General features: G+C 39.1%; 1 protein-coding gene across 1 annotated transcript in view; it reads right to left on the bottom strand.

The window, feature by feature from the left end:
- LOC112113029 (protein furry homolog) overlaps positions 1-14,602 on the bottom strand; it is a 285,155-nt gene that overhangs the window by 179,887 nt on the left and 90,666 nt on the right. The window contains exons 5-9 of the mRNA XM_029911959.1: positions 14,271-14,410; positions 9,118-9,208; positions 8,635-8,714; positions 8,441-8,521; positions 4,836-5,004 (exon numbers count right to left, since the gene is read on the bottom strand). Of these exons, the coding sequence (XP_029767819.1) occupies positions 4,836-5,004; positions 8,441-8,521; positions 8,635-8,714; positions 9,118-9,208; positions 14,271-14,410 (561 nt within the window). The remainder of the gene's footprint in view (positions 1-4,835; positions 5,005-8,440; positions 8,522-8,634; positions 8,715-9,117; positions 9,209-14,270; positions 14,411-14,602) is intronic.

Raw genomic sequence — 14,602 nt, 5'->3', positions numbered from 1 at the left:
TTTGCTAAAAGCATATGTGATAGCTTTTTTTTCTTATACTGCAAAGAACATTTTATATGTCAATTAAGATTTAGGTTCCACATTCACAATCTGCCCTAGGTATGAGGCAGTGCATAGTCCTAGCAATAGATCAGGAGGGAATTGTGGCTCTGTCCATGACTCTCCATTTGCTTTAGCTTGTGCAGGCTGGTTAATTGGGGGGCCAAATGCAAGGCTTCCGACAATCCCCATCCCTGCCTAGCCTCTCTGTGGGAGCAGTAGTAACAGCCCTGCATTCGGATCCATCTGGAACATAGCCCACAGAAGGGAATATGGAATCCCCTTTTGTCTCTTTATTCCACCAAGTGGGTACGTGAACCAAGGGACAATCCTGCCCTAAATATTTTGGGTTAGATTATGTTTCAAGGACACGGCCTACAGCGGGGTAGGCAACCTATGACACACGTGCCAAAGGTGGCACACGAGCTGATTTTCAGTGGCACACTCACTGCCCGGGTCCTGGCCACCGGTCCGGGGGGCTCTGCATTTTAATTTAATTTTAAAGGAAGCTTCTTAAACATTTTAAAAACCGTATTTACTTTACATACAACGATAGTTTAGTTATATATTATAGACTTCTAGAAAGAGACCTTCTAAAAACATTAAAATGTATTACTGTCATGCGAAACCTTACATTAGAGTGAATAAATGATGACTTGGCACACCACTTCTGAAAGGTTGCCAACCCCTGGCCTACAGTAATTGTGAGGGCATGAATTGTGGCTCAGAATGGAGCTCTTCACTGTGGAGGGTAGTAATTTATTATGGGGCTATACCCGCAATAAACTACTACCCATCCCCATAGCTATATTGGTCAGTGAGTGGAGAGGAAGGAGACAAGGATGTGCCCATTCCACACTCCTCTCTCCTCAACTGCTCTGGAAACGGAGTAAACAGGCACCTAGCTCCAGTTACTCCTGCATATCTTGGCCCAAGGCCCAGACAGATACTCTTCCTCCTCCCTGGGTCTATAGACAATACAGGTCCTTGGCCACCCTCACGATTTGCCTCCATCCCTTCCTGTGAAGAGCATTTTTTCCCCATTGATGATAATTCACATTAAGAGCTCTCAGGTCTTGATCAACATTATCCCTCCATCTTCTTCTTCGATGGTGAGACACCATATGGATGTCCCTCCAAGAAAGGCTTAGCTGGTCTGTCTTCTGCTGTCCTAAGTACATGCCCTGCCCACTGGAGTTGTTGAGATTTCACTACATTTACTATACAGTAACTCCTCACTTAAAGTCGTCCCGGTTAACATTGTTTCGTTATTAGGTTGCTAATCTATTCGAGAACATACTCATTTAAGGTCACGCAATGTTCCAATATAAGGTTGTTTGGCTCGCCCCACTCCGCCCACTCGGCATTCCAGCCAGGGAGTGGGCAAGCCCCGGACCCTGCTCCCCGGCTGGAGCGCCGGACGGAATGGGGCAAGCCCCCATGCCCCGACCCCACTCCCCAGCTGGAATGCCTGGTGGGTGGAGCGGGGCAAGGCCCCGCGTCCTGACCCCGCTATGCCTCTGCTTCAACCAAGCTTCACAATCATCATTAGGGAGTACAGTATTAAATTGTTTGTTTAAAATTATGTATAACTTATACTGTATATGTATATAATGTCTTTTGTCTGGCAAAAAAAAAATTCCCTGGAACCCATCCCCTACCCCCGCATTTGCATTAATTCTTAAGGGGAAATTGGATTAGACAAATTAGAGGATTGGACTAGACAAATTAGAGGATTGGACCAAAAGAAACCTGATGAGGTTCAACAAGGACAAGTGCAGAGTCCTGCATTTAGGACGGAAGAATCCCATGCACTGCTACAGACTAGGGACTGAATGGCTAGGCAGCAGTTCTGCAGAAAAGGACCTAGGGGTTACAGTGGACGAGAAGCTGGATATGAGTCAACAATGTGCCCTTGTTGCCAAGAAGTCTAACGGCATTTTGGGCTGTATAAGTAGGGGCATTGCCAGCAGATCGAGGGATGTGATCATTCCCCTCTATTCAACATTGGTGAGGCCTCATCTGGGGTACTGTGTCCAGTTTTGGGCCCCACCCTACAAGAAGGATGTGGAAAAATTGGAAAGAGTCCAGCGGAGGGCAACAAAAATGATTAGTGGGCTGGAGCACATGACTTACGAGGAGAGGCTGAGGGAACTGGGATTGTTTAGTCTGCAGAAGAGAAGAATGAGGGGGGATTTGATAGCTGCTTTCAACTACCTGAAAGGGGGTTCCAAAGAGGATGGATCTAGACTGTTCTCTAGTAGCGGATGACAGAACAAGGAGTAATGGTCTCAAGTTGCAGTGGGGGAGGTTTAGGTTGGATATTAGGAAAAACTTTTTCACTAGCAGGGTGGTGAAGCACTGGAATGGGTTACCTGGGGAAGTGGTGGAATCTCCTTCTTTAGAGGTTTTTAAGGTCAGGCTTGACAAAGCCCTGGCTGGGAAGATTTAGTTGGGAATTGGTCCTCCTTTGAGCAGGGGGTTGGATGACCTCCTGAGGTCCCTTCCAACCCTGATATTCTATGATTAGCTTAACATCGTTTTGCTTAAAGTAGCATTTTTCAGGAACATAACTACAATGTTAAGAGAGGAGTTACTGTAGTTGGCTCTTCATAGACTTCCAACAGTTCCCTATTAGATCTGCTCTATATATCATTCTCCCTTAATACCCCCAAAACTCATCTCAAGACTTTATTTTTGAAGGTCGTTAGTTGCTTTTCTTTCTTTTTAGCAAGAGGCCAGGTCTCTCATCCATATAAAATATAGGCCTTATAAGGGTTTTCCTTTTATCTCCTACAATAGCCAGGTCATCAGCACATCCAATGAGTTGGTGAAGGCCCTTTATAAATTCACCCCATCCTGACAATTCTGCAATTACCCTTTTATGTGGGTATGGAAAAAGTGCTATCTGGGACAGTGCGTCTCCCTGCCTTAGTTAGCACACAGCCTATATAGCATACAAGGATGGTTCTCACTATCTTTTCCTCCCTTGCCTGGGCGTGTAAACCAATTTCAATATAGCCCGTAGTTTATAATTATTATACTGTAAATATATGTGTAAAGTGCAAGCTGTATTATAAAACACATCATGTATGGCTGATTTTAATACATACTTTTAACACCTATTATAATACATTTATATTCTGTGCGTGATGGTGAGTTTGGCACTCAGATAGTATGGTGATGACTACAGTACAAAAATCTAGATAGATTCAATTTGAATCTTGCTTCAAATAAATGGAAATTTTGCCATTGCCTTCAAAGGGAGCAAGAATGGGCCCCAATAGTACTGTACTATCAGAAAACATTACCATTTATTCATACCACCAATGTACATTTGACACACACAAAATTGTGCAACATGACACCTCTGTGTAACTGATATGAAATTATGTCAGTATTCATGAATGTGGCTGCACACACGGAAACATAACCAAGATGGACTGTGGGTGTGCTGCTCCAAAGAGAAGAGGAAAAAGAGATTGTTTCTATGTTGCTAAATATGATATAAAGCATTTTGCCAAAATAAAACTTATGCAGTTGCTATTTAGGTTTTATAGAAAACAAAATATATATTTGTATTAATTTTTCAAATACTTACTTTAGGACACCTAACATTACCATAGGGTATATTGATTTTTATCTCTGAGAAATCTTCACTCAGCTAGTCTCCATACACAGGCCAGTAAAAAAGCATGTATTTTTAATAGGATTTTTAAAAAAAATTAATGGCGACTGCCAATGTGTCCATCTGTCACAAAAAATGCCCAGAGAGAAAAAGAATAAAGATACCCACATGTAAGCTAATCTTTTAGGAATAGTGTCCTTTGTGCATTAAGGACCAAAAAATGAGGATTTTTTTAAAGTTCTAATATGATTTTCCCTGCCTTTTACAGCATGATATACCGTATATACTCGTTCATAAGCCAAATTTTTTTAGTAAAAAAGGGAAGCACCTGAGAAGGGGGTTGGATTATGAACGGGTATAGAGAGGGAGAGGTGGGACACAGCCTCTCCCCCCAACAGAGGGAGCAAGGAGAGGCAGCACAGCCAGCAGAGCCAGAAGGGAAGAGGCGGGGCCAGAGTCTCTCCGCTTCTGGCCACGCTGCTCTCCCCCCAGGCTCCGAAGCAGCTGCAGCTCTAGGGCTGGCAGGCTGCAGCCATGCCGCTCAGCCCCACCCCCAAGAGCAGGCTGTGGCTGTGCCACCTGGCCTGCCGGAGCATGCTGCAGCCGTGCCACCCGGCCCAGCCTGCTGGAACATGCTGCAGCCGCGTCACCTGGTCTGGCCTGCAGGAGCAGGCTGCGGCCGCACTGTCCAGCCTGCCGGAGCAGCTCCAGCCAGGCCTGAGACTTCCTCCCCTGGCCCTCCCCAGATAAGGTGGGAAAGAATGGGATGGGGAGAGTGTGGGGGTCCCGGGCTAGGGGTGGGGTCATGTGGGGGGTGGTCACAGGGGTTACTCCCCCACAAAAAATTTCCCCACGAGTTGCTGTCCCGGCCCGGCAGGGTAAGCAGCTGGTGCGCCAAGACACTTTGTTTACTTACGTTTACCTCCGTGCCTGCGGACGTTCGAGGTAAACAAACCATCTTGGCCCACCAGCGGCTTATCCTGATGGCCAGGAGCCAAAGTTTGCTGACTCCTGAATTATAGGGTCGGCTTATGAATGGGTTATAAACATTTTCCATTTTTACTTATCCATCTTGGGGAGGTCGGCTTATAAACGAACCGGCTTATGATCAAGTATATATTAAACTGTTTAAGACAGCCCAAGTGTGGTCTATATTAAAGAATGTTACCTGCATAAACTGAAGAGAGGCTTCAAAGTCCTCCACGGGATACATCTTAATGCGAAAGAATTTCATCCCCATTATTAGACTGATAATGCTTTGAACCACATAGGGGCTTTGCTCTTTATGCCGCAGCTCTTTTAATTCTGCCATGAATTTCTTCTTCACAGCAGGAAATCTATGAAATCACACTGATTAGTTACAAAACAATAGACTGATAGTAAGATTTGACATGTATTGTAAGGTACCTAGAAGAGAAACAATAAAAGATATATATATATATTATTATATAATATATAATAATTATTATATCTCTTTTATTCTATAATTAATAGTTATTTGAGTTTTAATATATCTTACTAGGTGTGTTTTTTTTATTTAGGGTATATGTGTGTGTGCGCACTGTCCTCTGGGATGCTTCTCTCTCTCATTCCCATTTTCCCAATAGTTCCCTCTTCAAAACCTCTTCATTAAGTTGCCACATCTTTATGGCCAAAGATGGCTGAACATAACTCCCTTAGTGCCTGTAAACATTAAAGAGAGATCGACAGGATGGATGGATTGAGAGCAATGCAAAATGCTCCCCTTCCTCCCAAAGGCTGAGTGTACTGTTTCCATAGCGCTCCCAGTTCCCACAAGCTTGGAGAATGAGAGAAAATCTTATTGCCTGATCTTAGACCTATCCCATTACTGTATCTAATGAACTTTCCTAATTTTAATTCACTGTGCTTCTTTTTATACATAAGCTAACTCTACCATAAAATAATTCTTCATACTTTTTTGAAAATCCAGGATAAAAGACATTTTTATTGCAAGCATGTGTCAAGTTTTCAAAGGAAAATGTTCAAATGATAACCATAAAAATATTCAGATAGGTTGTGCTAGCCTTCAGATTTTCTTGATAGTTGTTACAACACCATTGTATCTTAGGTACCAGAGATAATTTCTATTCCAAGTGTAAGAAAATACTGTGGTTTCTCAGATACCACAGGGTAGTAAGTAACTGATGGTAAATGCTGATTTTTTAAATGGTAACCACTATACTAATATATTTTAGAAGGTGGTGGTATTATTTGACATACATTGGGAAACTGCAACTTTACAGTGTACTGTGCCCAAGGACATTTCAATTACTCATTGTCATCCAAAGGCATGGAACAGGAATCTACTATGATAAAGGTTACAATTTTTAATTCTATGTTGGTAGCTCATCCACTCTAACTTTCTATTGAGATTCAACTTAGAATGATTTCACATAGTAAACAAGAGATATATGATATAATAATTATATAATAATTCCCTCAAATCTGTTGTTCAGACATAATACTTTTTCATCTATTTCAATTTGCTGCTGCAGAATAAACATTTTAAAAAATTGAATATAGATAATAATGTAGGTAGAATCTTTTAAACAATTATTTAAAACACATTAACACCACCAATGTTAATGCAGTTAAAATGGCACAAATCAGGCTGAAAATACACTCCTTAATATAGGCCCTGACCTGCAAACATTGGATCATGTGAATACTCATATGAGTAGTTTAGTCATGAGAGTAGTTGTATGAGCAGTCTCAAAGAAGTCAACGGGACTACTAATATGTGTAAAACAAACGTATGTGCAGGTATTTTCAGGATCAGGCCTATAGTGATTAGATTAATTAAAATTTTATGGAAACTCAGGTCAGAAACCTATATAAATGAGAAAATGATTCTGCAACTTTTTCTTGTAGATGAACTTTTATGAATGTGGAGATCCTAACTGGTTTCCATAGGACTCCATGCAAGTGCAGCCGTATGCCCAGGCACAAGAAGCTGCAAGATCAAGGCCTTATTGTGTTTTCCACAAAACCACCTCTTATTTACACATGATCACTTTGTACAGTTCAATGACTTATCCACCAATGATATCAAATTATTTCATATGTACTCTCATGTCATCTGTTTTCCTTGTAATTCAGTAATCATTCAGGAATCCTGGCTCAATAACTAACTAACGGAATTTTAATTTCCTGATGAATGTCTTACTGGTGAATATTTCTATGAATATTATATTGAATTATTAAACAAATGTACTTTGTACTGCCCATGCCCCTTTTCTGTTTGCTTTCTTTAAACATTTATTCAATCAAGTTTTATTAGTATGGATGCTTAGCAAATTTTAAGCTTCTGGGCTTGTATATTTGTAGAAAGTGGACTTCAAAATGTACTTTCTGTGAGCGTTCACACTAGGAAACCAGTGATAGGAAACAATACCATGAGAGTTATGCGATCTAGCATAAGCAAGCAATTCAGTTTTAATTTTGGATTTTGTTACTTCACGTAGCAAGCCATTGAATATATGAAACTTCTAAAAAATGTAATTGAATAATTTTGAAAAATCTCAAAAAATCTTGATCTATTCGCAATTATCCCATGAATAAAATAAGAGGTAAAAAATTTAATTAAAAAAAAAAAGGATAGATGCTTCTTTTTGATTGTTGTGCTAGTAACTGCTTATGGCTCTGTTTACTATTAAACAGAATTCAGAACTGGAACCATAAATTAAAAACTGTGGAGAGGAAAACTCAGGGATGGAAAACAGGTGAAAGGGACAGAGGTAGGCAAGAAACTAAACACAGAAATTAGATAGGGGAAAGAATGAGGAGGCACAGGGGAAAGAAACTGACTTCCTCAAGGAGACTGGTACACAACAGCCCTGTGTATCTTTTTAAAACAAAACTATATAACCTTTTATACATCGCTATTACTGTGTTCAGCAATGATATGAGCTTACTTTCTTTAACCTCCCACACAACGTCTCTGTGAGTTATTATTTCTTTCTGTTATTCTTGTCATGACTTAAAACCCAGTCTTGCAAACACTAACAAGTGTGGCCTGCTTCCACAAACAGCCCCCCGACTCTAATATAATTAATAACAGCGTATATTAACAAAGAACAATATAAAAAATGAACAGAAACAAAAGATAAATAAAAGAACTAGCAATATAAGAAAAGACTATGTTAAAAAAGGGAATGGAAAAGGAGAAAAAAAACGCTTGCAACTTTAAGGTTGTTAAACAATATTTTGCTTCATTCATGTTCATTTCAACCTAAAAATAACTTTGACCATTTTTTGACAAAATAGCAGCAGGTCCCAAAATTATCTCTGTGACATGAGTATAATCTCCAAAAAATGCACCACTTAAATTTAGTTCTAAACTTCAATAATTGTGAAAATTTAAAAAAAATGTTTCCATGACTGGGTATGGGTCATTTTTAGCTTTGCCAAGTTAGGGAAAGAATAGCATATAGTAGAAAAACTCATTCAAATTAGGTCCCTCCATCCCTTTAGGCTTTCCACAGATAGCGTCTGTGATGAAAACTAAAGCTGTTGTAGTCTGGTTGAATTTAGCTTGAATTGCTTGACTGGATGCAGAAGCCCAGTCTGCACCTTCTGTGATTTCATAGGCTCCCATGCGATGGAACATTTTGGAGAACAGAGTGCTCAAGTGAAATGATTTACAGTTCCTTTAAACTATAAAATAAAGAATATCAACATATCCATGTTTCCAGAATGATAAAATTAAAATCTCTCTGATTTCCAATAGGCAATGTATTTAAGTATACTTACTTAGCTTGTGCTAGCACACCTATTACTTCTGCATACAGATCTGCAACAATGTGCATATTTCCAGTGTTAGGACCAAGGTACCTAGCAAGAAATAAATCAGATGGTTGAGAAAGCACACTGCTTTAACTAGTACAATTTTATTAAACAATTCAGCAAGCAATTCTTTTCGTGTTTTGTGTGGGAAAGAGCCTTACCCTTCTTTATATTTAAAGTGCTTGAAAGCCAAGTTAATAACATCATGTACCAAACTGTCTATGACAGGATGAAGTGGAATCTGAAAGTACAAATAAAACATAACTGGCATGTGAATATTAAAGTTTACGCTTCATACTTCAATGCCAATATTATTTTTGTATATCGTCCCTGAATAAATATACTAGCTGAAAATTGGGCTAAAAATATAAAGACGGCTTAGTACTGAAGAGAAATATGTCATCTCTGAAAAATATGGCAAAACGAAGTCCATATTAATACTAAGTTCAATAAGATGTTTCCCATATGTGGAAAGAGAGGACAGAATAAACAAACAGTTGATTTAGAAACCATTTTTATGCTAGACTATTTATGTTATAAATATAAATTAATAATAATTTGAAAATTAGCCTGAGAGATGAAATACTGTACAACTTCACAATCATTTACTTCTTAAAGAATCATTTATTTTAAGGATCCCATACCTGTTTCAAAACTTCTATTAATACTAAAGAAAAAATAAAATCAATGGCTAAATCTCTTCTTTCCATTAGATAGTCTCGCTGCTGTTCATCACTGCAAAATCAAAACAAGAAATAAAACAGTAGTGAGACATGTGTCTTATTTTATATAATAAGTCTGCATAAATTATAAGTATACAAATAATCATAAATTGGGTTTTAGTTCCAGTTTTTCAAACTGTAATCCTAAATTAAAAAATGAAAGGCAGTACCATGACAGTCTCTTAAAATCTAGGATAAATAGCACAAGGACAGACCTGTCACATTCATCTATTTTCAGAAGTCGACATGCCCTCCCTTCACTTCCTCTCTCTCTGTTTGCAGCTCCAGAGACCCATGTTGGCTCTTTCTCCCTCAACACTCAGGTACTCCATTTTCTCTTTTTATGTTCTAATTGAGTAATGCTGAACTGAAATCTAGAGAGTGGATTTTGTATTTCGATCTCACTCTCAATGTCACTGTTGATTAAATTATCAATGGTTTTGAAGGTGGAAACAGTACCAGAGTGTCGTATTAGTCAAAAATGATTTTAGGTCAAGATTTTCAAAAATAGGAGCCTGAAGTTAAATTCCCAAATCCAGATTTAGGTGCTTGCTTGACTGTTTAGAGTGCTGCACAGCCAGCAGCTCCCATTGAGATACATTTTTTAAACATGGGTACCTAAAGTCAGGCACCTAAATCCATAGTTAGACACCTAAATCATAGGCCTGGGTTTCAGAGGTCTGAGTACTAATAAATCCTGCTGAACTCAAAGACCATTGACCAAATATGTATTTAATTGGCTAACTTTACGCACTCAGTTTTGAAAATTTTGGCCTCTGCATTTAATTAGGGTTGAATGACAGTTTACTGTGTCATACTGACTAATGTTCTGTACTAAAAATTTGGGCATCGAAAATATATATACATACTATTGATGAATAATTTTTAGTCAGTGACAAGAAAATGAGACTTGCAAGAGCCTCAGGCAATGTTTTAAAGATTATTTTCAGAAAAGATTTGTTTGGCCTGGTGAAATTCAGTATCCTTTTCATATTCCAGTCAGATCGCATTAGAACTTAAAAGAAAAGAAAGAAAAAAGCCTAGTAGTATCAACAGCAACACATTATATTTTATAATCACTACTGATTTTTGCTTCAATTGTAATCAAGTTCCCAAGAATAGAAAATCTTCATGCTGGCCTAGCAGCCAAACATGAATATCTAAATGCCCTGTAGTTACAGAGGTGACCTTGCAGGATTTTTCATAAATAAATACATAAGAACATAAGAATGTCCATACGGGGTCAGACCAATGGTCCATCTAGCCCAGTATCCTGTCTTCCGACAATGGCCAATGCCAGGTGCTTCAGAGGGAATGAACCGAACAAGAAATCCTCTCTCCATTCTGAAAACTGACCATTTAATCCTACCCTTTGTTTCCTATCTTTCAACCAGTTACTGATTCATGCATGGGCGGTGCGTCGCATAGGCTGGGGGAGGCTGTGCCTACCCAAACAGCCTGGTGTGGCCCCGCCCATGCTCCTCCCCGAAGCCCTGCTTGCCTTTTCCAGCTTGGCCCCAGCCCAGGCAGGCTGCTGCCTGCTCCTCTTCAGGGAAGCAGTGTGCTGAGGCTAGGGTTAGGGGGGCCAGGACGTTAGGGAGCTCCGGGCACTGGGGCCACACCACCCAGCACTGGGGGGAGGGGCTGGAGGCACTGGGGCTGCCCACCCTTTGCTCAGGGCCAGGGGGTTGTGCACTGCCCGCCAGCTCTGTGCTCAGTGGCCGCCTGCCCTGTGCTCAGCGGCTGGGGCCACGCGCTGCCTGCCTGGGGCTGTCGGGGGAGGAGCTGGTGGCCGTGGGGGGGCTCCGGCGGGAGAAAGGGGGCGAATCCTCGTGTGAGGGGTGGGGCCGGCTGGGGGCTAGCCTCCCCCAGCCAGTGGTTCACCCGCCACCCTGGATCCATGACAGGACCTTCCTTTTTATCCATGACAGCTTACTTTGCTTAAGAGTGTTTGTCAAAGGCTTTCTGAAAATCTAAATACACTATATCTACTGGTTCACCCTTGTCCACATGCTTGTTGACACCCTCAAAGTATTCTAGTAGATTGGTGAGGCATGATTTCCCTTTACAAAAACCATGTTGACTCTCCCCAACAAATTGTGTTCATCTATGTGTCTGATAATTCTGTTCTTTACTATAGTTTCAATCAATTTGCCTGGTACTGAAGTTAGGCTTACTGGCCTGTAATTGCCGGGATCACCTCTGGAGCCTTTTAAAAAAAATTGACATCACATTAGCTATCCTCCAGTCATCAGGTACAGAAGCTGATTTAAATGATAGGTTACATACCACAGTTAGTAGCTCTGCAATTTCACATTTGAGTTCCTTCAGAACTCTTGGGTGAATACCATCTGGTCCTGGTGACTTATTACTGTTTAATTTATCAATTTGTTCCAAAACCTGCTCTAATGACACCTCCATCTGGGACAGTTCCTCAGATTTGTCAACTAAAAAGCATGGCTCAGGTTTGGGAATCTCCCTCACATCCTCAGCTGTGAACACTGATGCAAAGAATTCATTTAGTTTCTGCACAATGGCATTATCTTCCTTGAGTGCTCCTTTAGCATCTCGATTGTCCAATGGATCCACTAGTTGTATAGCAGGCTTCCTGTTTCTGATGTACTTACAAAAAAAAATTGGTGTTACTTTTTGAGTCTTTGGCTAGCTGTTCTTCAAATTATTTTTTGGCCTTCCTAATTATATTTTTACACTTCACTTGCCAGAGTTTATGCTCCTTTCTGTTTTCCTTAATAGGATTTAACTTCCACTTTTTAAAGGATAATTAAAAGGATTTAAAGGATATTGTAAAGTATAATTAAAATTAAAACATAATTAAAAACAACACATTTGTTTTTGAGTGGTTTGATGTGGTATGATGTGGGGTGAAGAGGTATTTCGAACATATGGAAAGATTAATGGTGTCTCTTTCAACTTTCATTTATGTGACAGCTATTATATACCAGTTCATTCACCCATGTGCAGTTAATTGTTAACACAATAGGGTAAAAAGTAGATTTAATATAACATGAAACTGAATTTTTGGACAACTAAGAAGTGAGCAAAAAGTCCAAGTTAGCACACTTATTTGAGGTTGACTGTTCCAACATCTGATTGGATAATAAACAAGACATTATCTGTCTTTTCTATGCCTTTCACTGGTTAAGAATCCACAAGCAGCCAGCATCCTCTTTCTATATCTTCCTTAGCTTTCTACTTTCATTATTTATTAATACTAACTGCATGCTGGATGCTATATAAAACATGTACAAGAAATTGTCCTGCTCTGAGTAGCTTCCAGTCTAAATAAGTGTGAACGTTTGCTCAGTTTTAAAGTATATTGAAAAGCTGCTCATGAGAAAAATTGAACTTTTAAGTGTATGGCTATCAATCCCCAAAGGTCCAGCCCTGTATCCTTTCTCAGTCAAAACTCCCACTGATTTAAGTAGGATATTTTTCTGAGACACCAGTAAAGATCAGCACAGTTCTCATGTACATGAATAATCCCACTGACGTCTACTAGGCTACCTGTGCTTAAAATTAACCATGTGCTTAGTGCTTTCATTGATCAGGATGAATATAAGGGATGTAGACTAGCAGGTCAGATCACACAATAATCTGAGAAAATCCAGTGTATTTTTCATAACAATCTATGAAATGAAATGCTAATCTTATATCCTCATTGAATAACTGAAGTTCTAGCAGGCCCCACATCTCCAATTGACTTCAATAACTATTGGCCACTTTTCAAGCAGTTGTAGTTTTCAAAGAATAAAATTGTACTAAAAACTGTCTCAAAAAATTCTCTGCTAAAAGCAGACCGATACAGCCAATTATCTAGTTCCCTAAAACACAAGAATCAATTACATCATATGAGGTTTAGGTAGCATTATTGGGTTTTGTTCTGAAACTTCATTAAGGCAAAGTTATAATAGAACATTAACATACAACATCATATATTACTTATTTGGGATCAGGTTAATATTTGCTAGAGCACTAGTTCTCATCCAGGGGTATGCATACCCATGGAGGTACACAGAGGTCTTCCAGGGGGTACATCAATTCATCTAGGCATTTGCCTAGTTTTACAACAGGCTACATAAAAGCACTAGCGAAGTCAGTACAAACTAAAATTTCATACAATTAATTGTTTTTCCGCTCTATATACTATACACTGAAATGTAAGTACAATTTTTATATTCCAACTGATATATTTTATAAGCAATTTTTCAGTAATAGCGTGCTGTGACACTTTTGAATTTTTATAATCTGATTTTGTAAGCAAGTAGTTTTTAAGTGAGGTGAAACTTGGGGTACTCAAGACAAATCAGACTCCTGAGAGGGGTACAGTAGTCTGGAAAAGTTGAGGACCACTATGCTAGAGCTCTTCAAGTGAGCTATTTGCAGTGTTTTGGTATATGGATATATGTATATGAGAAAGCAAGTATGCAATCTATAGTGTTTTTTACTGTTACTTAGACCATCTGTTCTATTCTTGTGAACAAGCAGCTTACTAAATCTATAACAATCCTGCTCTCTGATGCGCCTGGAGATTATTGTCAGTACAGTACCTTCTCACAAGAGTAAAGCAGATGGACACAATAGATGAAAAGCACTATTTAAATGGCATTCACAAAATTCAAAATGGTGGTGAGGACCAATACTCTGGTTGATATGGGATCGTCCAGGAGCATAATTTTAATTCTAAGAATATTGCACTCCTTCTTTAGGTGGTTTGGGGGTAGACTCCTATAAACTTGATGTGAAGAATAAAATGATAGTATGTTATAATACAGATAGGTAGTATTTAGAGCCCAAGAATCTTGAGAGTGCCCTTTAAATATTTAGACATCTGTTTTGCTTATTCAGCTAAAAAGTGATTATTCAAATTGATATACAAAAAATGGATTGCCTACAATTCAGAAATGTCACCCAATACCAGAATTTTCCTGAAATTCCTGTTTTCCAAAATTTCAATGCCCGAAAAGCCACTTAAATAAAAAGTATAACAGAAGCTGAACACTTAAATGTAATACATTACATCTTTGAATCCAAATTATGTTTATTCAAGAGTGTACCTTTTGGATTTAGTGCTTGTTCTTGGTCTGTATTCATGAGATTCATCTTCTATGCCATTTTGCCTTTTATACCAATCAAAAAGAGTGCGCAGAATAGAGGGTAGGCAATACTCTGAAAGGGAGCTCATTGAGCTTATTACCTATGGGGGAAAACATAATAATTCAGAGATTATTCAAGCTTTATCTTCACCTTCAAAGAGTGCTGTAAATTCATACTTAAAGGTTAAACTCGCTCTTGTTTTTATCTCCATTTGAATTTTTTATTTTTACCACCAGCAATGCACCTTAATGTTCTTTATCCACACATACATACAAACAGAACTGTAAAATGG

This window comes from Terrapene carolina, unplaced genomic scaffold (genome assembly GCF_002925995.2).
Source record: "Terrapene carolina triunguis isolate 2854851 unplaced genomic scaffold, T_m_triunguis-2.0 Scaffold139, whole genome shotgun sequence".
Taxonomy (NCBI): domain Eukaryota; kingdom Metazoa; phylum Chordata; order Testudines; family Emydidae; genus Terrapene; species Terrapene triunguis.
The sequence above is the reverse complement of the archived record's forward strand: the minus strand, read 5'-3'. Positions and strand labels throughout refer to the sequence as shown.